The following is a 12,938-nucleotide window of genomic DNA, read 5'->3' as shown; positions in this document are numbered from 1 at the left end:
CGACAGTTCCAACAGCATACGGATATTCCTCAAGACGTTTTCAGATGTGATTGATGGAGCTTTGACAGCCCATACATTTTGATGAATGAATCAACGGGCACAACAGTTTCAAAGAAATTGATCATTTTATTTTAAGTACATATTCGAGGGGATGGATATATAAGACTATTTTTGGCAATTTGGAAATCTGAAAGGGTACTGCAGCAGCAATTAAGAGGCAATAAGTACATATTCGAGGGGATGGATATATAAGACTATTTTTGGCAATTTGGAAATCTGAAAGGGTACTGCAGCAGCAATTAAGAGGCAATAGATCAAATATTAATTAGCTGGACCCCCAAATTTGAAAACCTGGATACACCTCTGTTAACCTATTGACTCCTGGACACTGCACCCATTCACCCATCTGGCTTCAGTTTTTCAAAAGGTGGATATATAGTGCTATCCACCGGATAAATCACAATCAATTCGATGGTTTTGTTATGACTTATCCACTGGATAGTGATTTATCTGTTGGAGAGTGTTATCCACCTTTTGAACAACTGGGGCCTGGTAATCTATTGAGTCTCGCTCTGAGGAGTCAGTGGGTTAATCAAATTTTAATCATTGTTTCTTTTTGCCTTATGATCAGTTATTATATCCCAGTGGAGATCATGTTGGAACTTTTAATTCCAAAAGGATAAAGGTATGAGAATCAATTACATGTGCATTTAGGTCTCCAATCGCGTAAATATCTGTGCAGGGCTCAAAATTAATGAAAAAAATCCAGTCGTAATTTTCGCTGAAAATGGCAAATGATTTAAAGGAATGAAGTTGTGCATGTAACATCGCAGCTAAATTACGCTATCTTCAGATTGAAAGAAAATTCATGGCAAGAAACAAAGTAACTGGCAACTGCTAACCCTTTTGTTTCGAAAAAGCGAAGGTGAAAACAAGACGTAAATTTGCGACTTCTCCTGGACCAGATATTTTAGTTGCCAAGGGAAAAAATGTGTGGGTCACAATTTCGAGCCCTGCTGTGAATGTCAGACTACTTGCATTTACTGCGACTTTGATTTTAAAAAATGCAGACTCTGAAGTGCAGCTTACTAAATGAATTTTGATGTGTCCAGTATTCTAGCATTATTGGGCTCTTAATAATTATTATTAGTATAAACACACAGCAAGGGGACCCTTTGTGATGCTCATAATAGAGCGACTTTCATATGACCTTGAAAAATAAACGTAAAAACAACGTAAACAAAAATGCAAAACATTTAAGTGGCTCATTGAACAAAAACGAACGAGCACATATTTTCAAGTGGCTTAGTGAACGTAGATGCAAGCAACGTCATCTCTCCATGGAAAGTTTCACTGGGATGTCATTTGAAATGCAGCAATGTGATTGGGCAATCAAACTATTTACTGCCCATATTATATTTGGCGGGAATAAGCAGGGTTTTCTTTAAGGTTTTAAGTAGCCGGAGTTTTTTGCAAAGTAGACGGTTGTGGGTCCATCCCAGAGGACCCACACGATGGGCTTTAGCCCATCGCTTCTAGGGGGGTCCGGGGGAATGCTCCCCCTGAAAATTTTTGAAAACTGAATGCCTGAAAATGCATTTCCTGGCATTTTGGGCCATGAAACTCAGACATGAGAGAGATAAAGCAGGCTGCAATTATACTATGAAAACCATGTTACTCAAAGAAAGACGAAGTGATATTTCAATAATACAACCCTATAAACAAAAAGTTGAGTGATATTTTTTGTATCTTTTTGGTGGTTTTGCTGGAGCTAACGAGCCTGGCAAATATTGCCACTTGACAACTTGTAAACATGGCACATACTTTAAAGGACTAGACCAGCAAAGGCTTCTGATTGGTTGTTAAATAAAGAAGCTGATTGGAGGGTACTAATTGGCCAATAGCGTAAAGGATGTTTCGATCCTGTTTAGGTGTGAAGATGACACACATTCGTTCCATTGTGTAATTAGCGGGAAAATATGCTTGCGGAACTTGGTTGTAGTAATTTCGAAAATTTAAATCACTCGAGCGGTTTAAGAGTGATGTAGTTTTTTTTCCGAAGAGTTTAGGAGTTCCGTAAAGCAGTGAGAGTTGATCAAGAGTGACGTTGGATAAAGATCCGTTGTCATGTTGAAGCGTAGAGATGCCCTCGAGAGGACGAGCACTTACGCGGGCAAGTAGGATTTAACTCCGAGGAGCGTTACGTTCAAGTGTTTAAATAAAGTCTACGAGTCCTCAGCTTCTACGTTCGCTATAAATGATCAACTGAAAGGTTCGAAGTGAAAACGAAGGAGCGGTTTTGTGAATGATCAGGGGCTAGTTTTGTTCCTCAGTTGAGTTGTGGTAAGAGATGCGTGAACGCAGGCTGAGCGTGTTGCTAGCAGAACATCATATGTAAATTTCCTTCTGGATTGAGAACAAACCTTTTGAAAGTGTTTCTTTGTTTACAAGTTTTTTTATGATTGCGGCGTGAAAACGTCCTTGAGTGATTTTTCCTTCCGGTAAGGTACAATCGGTGGCTGTTTAAAGATATCGAAATCCAATATGGCGGACAACAAATCATATTGTTCCTACTTTCCCGCCACCGCAGCAAGATTTTTTCAAAACGAAAGTCTCAAGCATAACGTTTTTAAACTGCCCTTGAGTCAGAAGTCTTTTATGTGTTTTCAGAAAAGATAGGCACGGCAAATTTTTATTTGTATTGGGCCCAAGTAGTTTAGACCTCATAAACATCATCTCCTCTACGTATCTTGACTCTTCAAACAATGAAAGTAGCCGGCTAAACCTGACAGAGAAGCCGGCGAACTTCGGCGGCTGCCGGCTCTTATATACAACCCTGGAATAAGGATCGAGAAGCTTTGTTTCAATCTTGCCAAGCATTGGTTCCGTAAAACAAATTGCGAACACTTTTTCAAGGTCATGGGAAAGTCGCTCTAAAGATCATAATTGCTGTGCATCCAACTACCTGCATTGGTGGACATGTCTGAAAAACAGTGCATAGTGTTTTTGAATAATAACTTAAACTGAACTGTATAATTGAGGACAACAGGCCGGGTAACTGAAGGAGACTGTTTAACCTGTTTTCATGATGTTATGGTCATTTAATTTTATTTGACTTGCTGCAAAAATAGTTTGGTAGTGGCCATTATGAAAACACACCTCTCCATTATATGAATTTATGTGTTGCATTTTAATTTATAGGTTATTTCAAAACCTTCCAAGAAAAGGCGGTCACTTAAAAATGCAGATTGTAAGTACACCTTTAAGAGTTGCAGGAGTGTTAACAGCATTGCATGTACCGTTATTAACATTTTTATAGTGTGTTTACTTCATTAAAAATTAATACATTGACGAGTAAAATCATCTCTCGTTAGACAGAGTAAAATACTAAGTCTAGCTGGTTTAGGCCGGTTTGGACATCAAAGGGTTAACCATTTCACTTCTATTAGAGGCTCCCCATTATTTTAATGGCCGTATTAGGAGGTACAGGGTCAAAGAAGGCATACCCTGTTGTTTTTTAGTAGATGTAGATGTTAACCCTTCGACGTCCAAACCAGCGTAAACTGGCCAGACTTAGTATTTTACTCTCTCTAATGCCAGACGATTTTATTCGTCAATGGGGAACCCCTGGGAGTCAGTGGGTTAATATTCATGCACAATCTCGCTTAGGAGATCGTTCAAACCTTCCTACATGCAGAGACTAAAATTATTATTGAAAGACAGATACCTCACTTGGTCAAGGAAATAATACCCCAGCTCATTTTTTAACAGACTGTTATTTTCTTGTTAATTTCGTTATTTAGATACTTATCAGTTTGTGAAAACTGATTCAGGAAATAACTGAGGGAACATCTAATCTGGCTGCATGAGTGGAAACTCTTACCCTGTCTGTTGGTACTAACTATTGCATATCTGTGTTGCAGTATGTATCCAGTCAGGCTCGACTGTAGCCCTCTTTAATCGCCTCAGATCACATACTGTGAACACGAAATATCTCCATGTTGAAAATGGAACATTTCATGCCAGCAGTCAGCAGTGGGGAGCCTTCACCATTCATCTCTGTAAGTGAAACCAAGACCTGCATGTAACAATGTTAACCTCCCTTGCTGGTTGTTCCCTCTGATTCTGTGGAACACACAAGTTACAATAATATTATAATTATAGTTTCTTATTATACACCTTATTCCAGAAGGGACACCATTTTAGCATTCTTTTGTTCACTTTCAAATTTTAGCCCTCATGTTACCTCGTTCAAGGATAACTTTTTTTTTGAATATATATATATTTTTTTAGCTTAAGAACAAAGCAACAAGGGCTAATTTGCAAGCAAACAAAAGACAACCAAAATGGTGGCCATTTTGGAATACAGTGAATAAGACACAGCAATTTTTCAAAGTAACTTCCAACTGCAGGCCTTTGTTCATGCACCAAAACCTCATTCATTTGGCAACATTTCCTTTATTTAACCTTGTTAAACCCCCAAAACAAATTTAAATGAGTTGTAACACTTGTTTAGTCACTTTTTCTATTTGGTGGCGATAATTCTGAAAGAATTGGACTGGCTCTGGGTATTGTCCTTGTGTTTGTGCACTTCAATTTTCCTCTAGATTTCAACATTTTCTTGCTTGGAGGGTATGCCCTAATCCCTAAGTGACTGTGCACAGCTCTGAGAGGTGCTTTCCAGCCATTCCCTTCCTGCAATGCACGATGACGTCATAATTATGCTCAAAAATTCACCACCAAGCTTCGTTTGCACAAAATTATTCACATCATCTGGACATGCAATACTACATGCACGTGGGTTTTCTTTACAAGTTTGTTCCTTTGGGATTCAGCTCAAGCTAAAATTTACGAGTTTGATTTTTGAATTGAAGACTTGGTGGTGAAATCAGCTAGTCAGATCGATGTCATCACGCGTAAGGGCTATTAAATATATGATCCACCATGTTTTTTGACTGTTGACATCAATCACTCTTTTTAATTTCTCAAGTTTTACTGCATAGTAAGTCCTCACTTTGCCATCTTCGTCTGTTTACAGTACATGATGATGAATCTGAGAGCGAGGAATTTTCTGTCAGAGAAGGGTACGTTCATTATGGCTCCACAGTGAAGCTGGTGTGCTCTGTAACGAAGATGGCTTTACCGCGACTGGTATGTGTTAGGTCCTCTCCTCATCATGTTCTTGAGTGTATGCCACTCTTCTGACTCCACTTTCTCTTCTTATACAAAAAAAGGATTGGCGATCAGTCAAGGTTTTCACATCATTTTACTGCGGTTTTCATAATTCTGGGGATCTCACCTCCTAAGGCTACCAGTGAGTGCCAAAATATGTTTTGGCTTCCATCAATCAAATGTCCGAACATAGCCGGGAACATCCACTCACAGCTCAAATACCCTTTTGATGTCTTTCTAGAGGTTATTCAGTAAACATATTCGTACAGATTCCATTAATTTCCATTAGTGTCGAGTTCAAATGTACCGTTGGAACCAAAGATGCTGATTGGTAGGTTATTTCATGCATCAATAAGATTTGAGCATCCATGGTTTCTGGTCAACTCTCAGCTTGGCGTCGGATTGATGGAAAGCGAAACGTATTTTGCCCATTGGTGCTTGAAGATGAGATTCTACAGAATTATGAAATTCACCGTAATAGCTTGAAATTTGAGCCAAAGGGTCAATTTAAAGTTGTCTGTGTCCAGTTGTCTAACAGGTTTCCTATTTCTAAATTGATCCACAGCACCTTTACACAATAACATTTTGGCATAAGAAGTCACTGTTATTTAGTTATTACTCAACCAAATGTACATAAAAAAAACTTGCTTGACGATGATTTTGCCAGCTTTGTATGGTAATTTAGAAATGACATGTAGTATTACTTTTTTACATGACTGTGTTTTACAAATTAATTCAATAGTTCATACTGGCAGCTCATGTAATAATGTGATTGTTCATCACAGTTTTCAATGTTTTAAGATAATACGAAAAGTGGACAAGCAAACAGCTTTATTGGATGCTGATGATCCAGTGTCCCAGCTTCATAAGGTATGTTGCATTTGCCACACGTTTTATATGAAATGAATCAATGTTAAGGCACTGTTACATTGTGAAATGTTTTGTGCAACTTGTCTCGCAATGTTTTGGGACAAGTTGCCCGAAACATTTAACGGCCAAAATCGTTGCGAGACAAGTTGCAAGAGCTGTTGCCGAAAGTAGAACTTAATTCTACTTTTCGTGCAACTTGTCTCGCAACGATTTTGGCCGTTGCAGGGTATGTCACAGTCTGAAATGTTTTGTGCAACTTGTGCCACCACAATTTCGCCAAAACATTGCGAGACATTGCACGAAACATTTCACAGTGTAACAGCGCCTTTACTGTGACTGCAGTGGCAGTGCACTGTGAGCTGGGGAGATGTATTTATCAGTGGTTATTCAGGGGTTAGTGGTTCAATCACTCTTCCACCGAGTATCATGGGAGGTAGTCAATCAAACCAGGTCCAGGCAGGTGGTGTTGAGCTGGGTTTTTTTTTTTTTTCTTCTCGTTTTCACAGTTTGACTCTCTTTTTTACAGGTGGCGTTCTGTGTTAAAGAAACAGAACGTATGTACCTCTGTCTTTCACAAGAGAGAATTATCCAGTTTCAAGTAAGTCGAGGAATACTCTGTACCCTAGAAAGCCGCATCTTTCTCTGCCATGTATTTTCCCATATGGCTCTCTCAAGTAGATTGAGCTTTATTCTGACTTTTAGCAATGGCAGAAAACTGAAGGAAAACCTGGGGGAGGGGAGGGGGGTGAGGGTGAGAAACAGCACAAACAACTAGGCCCCAGTTGTTCAAAAGGTGGATAATGCTATCCACAGGATAAATCACTATCCACTGGATAGCGCAATTGGTTTTGCTATTATGACTTATCCACTGGATAGTGATTTATCAGACGGATAGTGCTATCCATCATTTGAACAACTGGGGCCAGGATATTAATACTGTCCATATTGGTGGGAGGAGACTGCTCTAACAGTGATGCCAACCATGTTTCCCTCAAGCAGACAACACAGAGAACTGGCCTCGGTTGTTCAAAAGGTGGATATGGCTATCCACTGGATGAATCAATCACTATCCAGCATATAAACACTAGCAAAACCAATTGAGTTATCTCTAGTGATTTATCCAGTGGATAGCGCTATCCACCCTCCGAACAACTGGGACCTGGTGTTTTCCTTTGAAGGGACAAAATATGTCTCTTGAAGTAAGCTAATAATTTCGCCTTATAGTTTTTAAGATAGGCCCTTCGCATGAACATGTCACGTGACCTTGTCAATCATAAAAAGTGATTATGTTACAGAAAGAAATGTAGAAATGGAAAGAGCGAGATGAGATTAGTAAGATTGTTAATTTTGAGGCCACTGACGGTTAAGGGCGTGAGTTTATAGCACTTTGGAAGTTGAAAAATGTAAAAGAAGGCAAAGCTTGCCATCCAGCAGCTGTTTTTCACATAACTCTTAGTTAGGTTTTAAGCATTACATGTAGAATCACTGTAAAATTTCTCACCTACATGTAAACATCAGGGGCCTCAAAATTGACATTCTTACTAATTTCATCACACGCTTTACATTTCTGACGTCTACTTTGTACCACGACCAATTTTTTTTAATGATTGGCAAGGTCACGTGACATGGTCTTGCAATGGGCCTATTATCACCCAGACCGAAGTAATCAACAGGCATTCATTTCTCCGCAGACGCTATCATCTTGTATGTCTAAGCTGTAATTTATTATTAATTTTGTAGTCAATGCCTTGTCCAAAAGATCAGAACAAAGAGATGATCAACGATAGAGCCTCATGGACAATAATAAGTACAGACAAATCAGAATACAGTTTTTTTGAGGGAAATGGTCCAGTCAGAACACCCATCACCCCTGTCCCTATAGTAAACAATTTACAGGTACGTTCAACAACAGGCGTTTAGTTTCTTAGCAGCAGTATCATCGTGCAATACCATAATTTTGCCTTAGTGCCTTGTGCCTTAACAGGAGGACTAAACAAGACCTCCACGAAATGATACATTATCGCCATCACGTTGTCATCGTCATTATGGTCATTATTTCCTGCAGGATTTGTCCCTTAGAGAAAGAGGCTTTCCTCTTGCACCAGGCAACTGTGGGTACCCACTGTACACCGTTTGGTTATGAGAAATTCTCTGTTTTTAACATTAATGATTCAGATGTCTAACATGTGACCCTCTATCAAAATTATGTAATCAAACTAGAGGAAATCAAGTCAAATGTTGTTTGTTGACATGATTAGAGGGGAAAACAAGATTACCATGCAGGAAAAACCTTCATAGGACAGAATAGATAACCAAGAAGTGCAACCTAGTTCCCTAGTCTGGGAACCCTTGCCACCTTAGTTGAAGGCGTGTGCTCACTGATTCGCTAACTCCACAGCATTTTTCAAACGAAGTCATCACTTTTCCGAGTTGGGTGGACCTTTTTATCATTTTATAACGCAACTGTTATAGCTATCCAACCTTTTTTGCACTGTTCCTCAAGCCGTCCTTTTTTGAACTGGCAAAGCAATGTACATTTGCCTGATCTTTCCACCTTTTCACCACCTTCCTTGCGTAATCTTAAGACATCACATGACAGGGTATAATGCCTTGGCAACGTTATTGCTTGGTTTGACATACAGAGGTTTCTTTTCACTACTTGCGCAATCTCATAATGCAATTCCTTTTGGGGCGTTCTTTGCATAAAAACAATGGATAGCCTGTTCACTAAAGCATGTTACAGTCCCAAGAGTAAAATTTGCTGTTTGCCTCCGTTTCAAAGCGAGTCCTGATGCACAACTATTTAAATTGAAAGGAGTGGGAACGAGTGGCGTATTTTCATGCAAATCAAACTCATTATCATTTGAATAGTTGAGCACCAAGACTCGTTTTGAACCAGAGGCAAACGGCAACTCAGAAATGGCCCAATGAGTGTCGTAAAAAATTGTCGCAAAACAAATATCAATTTAATTTCTTCGACCAATCACATCAGCTGCAAACAGCGCAATGAAGCAATCCTAATTTGTAGCAATTCCATGTAAGTTGTTCAAAGCGCGAGAAAAAATTGCTTGAACGCGTTGGAAGCGATGGAATGCCAGCAGGCCAGTTATTTCTCCATGAGTCAGTCTTTTTCATTCTTCCTCTATAATTTCCTAGTAATTTCGTACTCTCTTTCCAAACCTGCAGTTGAATAGTGGCGGTGATGTTGCCATTTTGGAGCTGACAGGAGAACATTTTACGGCTAATTTGAAAGTTTGGTTCGGAGATGTGGAAGCAAAAACAAGGTACAGGTGAGTAATTTTGAACCCACAAACCAAGCAAGGACCGACAGGGAATGATGTAGTTATAAGGGAGTTTAATTAAGAAACCACTACGGCAACGGCGACGAAAACGTCGCTTCAAACTATTGGTTTTCACTATATGTTCAGTGTGGCCCAGTGGTTAGGGCGCTTGCCTTGAGATCCGGAGATTTTCGGGTTCAAGACCCGCTCTGACCACTCGTTGAATTTGATCCTGGTAGTCCCCGGTTCAACTTCTCCGCTGCACTTGTAAATAGCCAACTGGTTTGCCTCCGGCCAGTTGGGATTCTTAACAGTTGTAGCTGTTGTGTTCTGTTGTTTCGTTGATTGTGTTTCATTGGCTCTGAAAAGCCCCTATGGGGAGCGGTCAATTAAGTATGTATTGTATTGTATTGTATTGTATGTTTCCATCTTTTTTGTGTTGTACAATATGGACGAAGTATGCTATAACCAGATTGGTACGTACGCATCTGAAGCAAAGAGAGCGGAAGAAAAGATTCACTGTAAGTTGTTTGATCACGTTGTCGTCAAAACCTGAAATGGTCATTTTCCGTTGTTGTTTTGACGAGTACGGGAGGGAAATGTACAGAAAATGCGTGTCCCACGTGAAATACGATCATTTTTTCCTCTTTTAACCAATATTAGCTTCACCCAACTAGTGGACTATTAGTAATAGTCCTCGAGTAGCGAAAAGCGTGACGCTTTCTTTCGTTTTATTCCCAAATAAATATTTCTTCAGCTTGCATTTGCCAACTTTGTTATTGCCTTTTCTGTCTGACTAGTTGGGTGATACTAAAACAATTAGTCCCTTCGCCCTCAAGGGCCACGGGCTCAATAGCCCATTCTGCTTCGCCTCATGGGCTATTGACCCGTAGCCCTTGCGGGCTTTTGGTCTAATTGTTCAATATTTGCTAGCTTTCACGTGTTGTTGTCATGAAAATAATGTGGCTATTTAAGCCAATTTTCTCTGTTTCATTGCAAATTTGGTGAACGATGTTTTAAAGAATTTTTCTCCAGGCTGCCTGTATGGCACAGAAGTCTTACATGGAGCAAATTGCAACTGGATGAGTACGAACGGTTTTAAAGTAAAGATAGAAAATGACTGGTTTATATTTGTATGCCCTCGTTGTCGTCAAAACCTAAAATTTGGTGATTTGACGCTGTTGTTTTGCGGAGTAGGGCAAAGAAATGCACTGAAATTCTCACCTGCAGCACGATTAGTTTTCGTTTTTAGCCTATAAAATTCTTGCTTTGTGCCGTTGTCGTTGCCGTAGCTGTCGCCATTTCTTAAAACACCCTATTTGGTGATTTCAAGTCGTTGTGATGCAGAGTGCGCATGCGCGATGCATGTGTAGTACAATTATTTTTGATACTATTGTTTTGTGGCGTTGTTGTTGGTTGCGGCAACCTTCGTTTAACTCCCCATTGTAATTGGAGTTGCTGTGTTGTAAGACAGTAGTTTTGCCCTCTTGTCATTGCAGATGTGGCGAAAGTCTCTTGTGTGTTGTCCCTGACATATCAGCGATACGTGGCGGTTGGAGATTCGTTCGTCAGCCTACCGAGGTCGCAGTCAGTCTTGTTCGTTCGGATGGCGTCATTTATCCAACAGGACTGACATTTACATACACTCCTGAACCAGTGGAGAGACCAACTTCGTGCTTTTCAGAAACCGTCCTAAGGGCCGATATTTGAAGGCGTTTTGAAAGAAACGGACTTCGAACGAAAGTGAACTATGCAAAGCCAAAGTTCAAGTTTGGCCCGACTTTTTCCGAACAATACACGGAAGGCAGACAAACGTTCTTTCGGCTTTGCGAAACTTTCAATGCATTTAAAAGTGACATTAATCCAAGAAGACTTGCTAAGGATCTTCTTGAATACGCTCTTGCAATTATACTACGTGTAAACACTGCTAGGAGATAGTACGTTTTTCTTACAATCGTGAGAATCGTTTTCGTACATTGTTAAGCTGTTGTGTAGTTTCCAGTTCAAATTTGATAGATATTAATCGTTAGCAATATATTGTTTGCATCGCTGCAACGTGATGAGATAAGTTGTAAGTAGCCGGAAGCTTTCCGTTCTTTTGAACCATGAAATGAAGTGATAAAGAAAAATTTTACGAATGCAAATAGAGGCAAAGCTTCGCGTTTACAGGGAGACGGGCCAAAAGTTGCTCTTTCCCCAAACCCAATGAAACTTTTTTTGATTTCAGGTAGTTTGCCTGTTGGAAAATATACTGCGCAAATACTAAAAAAAAAAAAAAGCTAGAATAAAAGGATGTTCTTTCTTCTAAAAGGACCACCGCCCTGTCGTTTTTGCCCCTTGAGGGCAAAGTCTTGATCTTTATAGAGCGTTTTCACTCACGTGACCAGCAGTCATATTGGATTACTGAAACAAAAGAAAGTATTTGCATAAAAATCAGAGTTAAACTCCCCGAGGATTAGTTTGGTACACCATCATGTCTGCCATTTCTTTGTTTTGGAACACTAACATGGCCGCCGTGACGTCATGTGAAAACGCTCTATAGGCGGGTTGATGGATGAAAACAAAAGATTATTCATTAGCTCTTTTTGTTCGTCCAGCAGCAATAGGCCATTTTACAGTTGTTTGCTCAGCGACCTAGCCTATGAATGGCTGCGAGGCTGCCGGTGACCTTGTCTTGATACAGCCCCCACTGCCTTTATCATGTAAATTATGTTGTAATTCTAATTAGTCCGTATTAACATTACAAAAGCATCAGGGTTTGTATCAAAGCTGGGTTTCCGGTAGCCTCGCTTCCATTCTTAGGCGTGGTAACTTAGCTACAACTTTAAAATGGTCTATTGTACATTGCAGCATTGTCATGTGTCTCTAGAGACTGGTTGCAAACCACTTATTTCTAACATTAGGGAGCTTACGATTCTTCGACAGCAACGTCAACGAAGGCTTCATTTAGATTCATTTTCTCTCAGTTTTTTGTGAACACGTTCCCCAAGAACAGGCCCACGTTGACTAGTAAAATCATCTGGCGCTAGACAGCAAAATATGTGTAACTGTCTTTGAAGAAGAGGGTTAATTGATGCCTAGGTTACGTAACGGAGGCATTGTGCAATGATTGTCTAAAAAGAGGCACTATATTTTGACGGCTCGGGAAACCGATAACTTTAACCGATAACGGGAAACCACCTTAACTTCTCAGTTAAGGTGGTGTTCGAGCCACATAACTGGCCTATCAAAAAGACTGTTGAAACTGCAGTCGAGTCAGATGACGAAGACTACCTCGTACTTTGCTGTACAAGAGACAGGCGCGGCCTTACCAGCTAGAGGTCGCCAGTTCGATCCCCGTCTCATTTGATCGACGTCTGTTTCGACTTTCCTCTGATCCGTGTAGCTGTAGCCTTGAACACCCGTAAAACGGATCATTGACGGAGGAAGGGGGGGGGGGGAGGGGTGGTAAAAGGTGCGCACCTAGAGCCACAAGTTTATCAGTAACCCTAGTTCACTGTCCCCTCTTAAAAAGGACCTTTACCTTTCTGGCTTTTACCTGGCGATCCTTAGTGCTCTTACCTTAATCACTCAATGAAAATTACAGTGCACATAAACCCAAAAGGAAAGTTTAAG

At 40.2% G+C, this 12,938-nt stretch overlaps 1 protein-coding gene across 3 annotated transcripts in view; it reads left to right on the top strand.

Moving 5' to 3' along the window:
• The window catches only part of LOC138021576 (recombining binding protein suppressor of hairless-like), a 39,242-nt gene extending 27,609 nt beyond the window's left edge, over nt 1-11,633 (top strand). For 2 of the 3 annotated variants that reach the window (XM_068868478.1, XM_068868480.1), the window contains 9 exons: nt 632-685; nt 3,202-3,250; nt 3,924-4,061; nt 5,039-5,151; nt 5,974-6,042; nt 6,569-6,640; nt 7,783-7,938; nt 9,229-9,332; nt 10,823-11,633. In XM_068868478.1, coding sequence (XP_068724579.1) covers nt 632-685; nt 3,202-3,250; nt 3,924-4,061; nt 5,039-5,151; nt 5,974-6,042; nt 6,569-6,640; nt 7,783-7,938; nt 9,229-9,332; nt 10,823-11,033 — 966 coding nt within the window. In that variant the 3' untranslated portion in view covers nt 11,034-11,633. The remainder of the gene's footprint in view (nt 1-631; nt 686-3,201; nt 3,251-3,923; nt 4,062-5,038; nt 5,152-5,973; nt 6,043-6,568; nt 6,641-7,782; nt 7,939-9,228; nt 9,333-10,822) is intronic. The other variant, XM_068868479.1, reaches the window with a different exon arrangement.
• Nucleotides 11,634-12,938: the final 1,305 nt, after the last annotated feature.

This window comes from Montipora capricornis, chromosome 10 (assembly GCF_036669925.1).
Source record: "Montipora capricornis isolate CH-2021 chromosome 10, ASM3666992v2, whole genome shotgun sequence".
Classification (NCBI taxonomy): domain Eukaryota; kingdom Metazoa; phylum Cnidaria; class Anthozoa; order Scleractinia; family Acroporidae; genus Montipora; species Montipora capricornis.
Note: the sequence above shows the minus strand (reverse complement) of the source record. Positions and strands in the feature narration are given on the sequence as shown.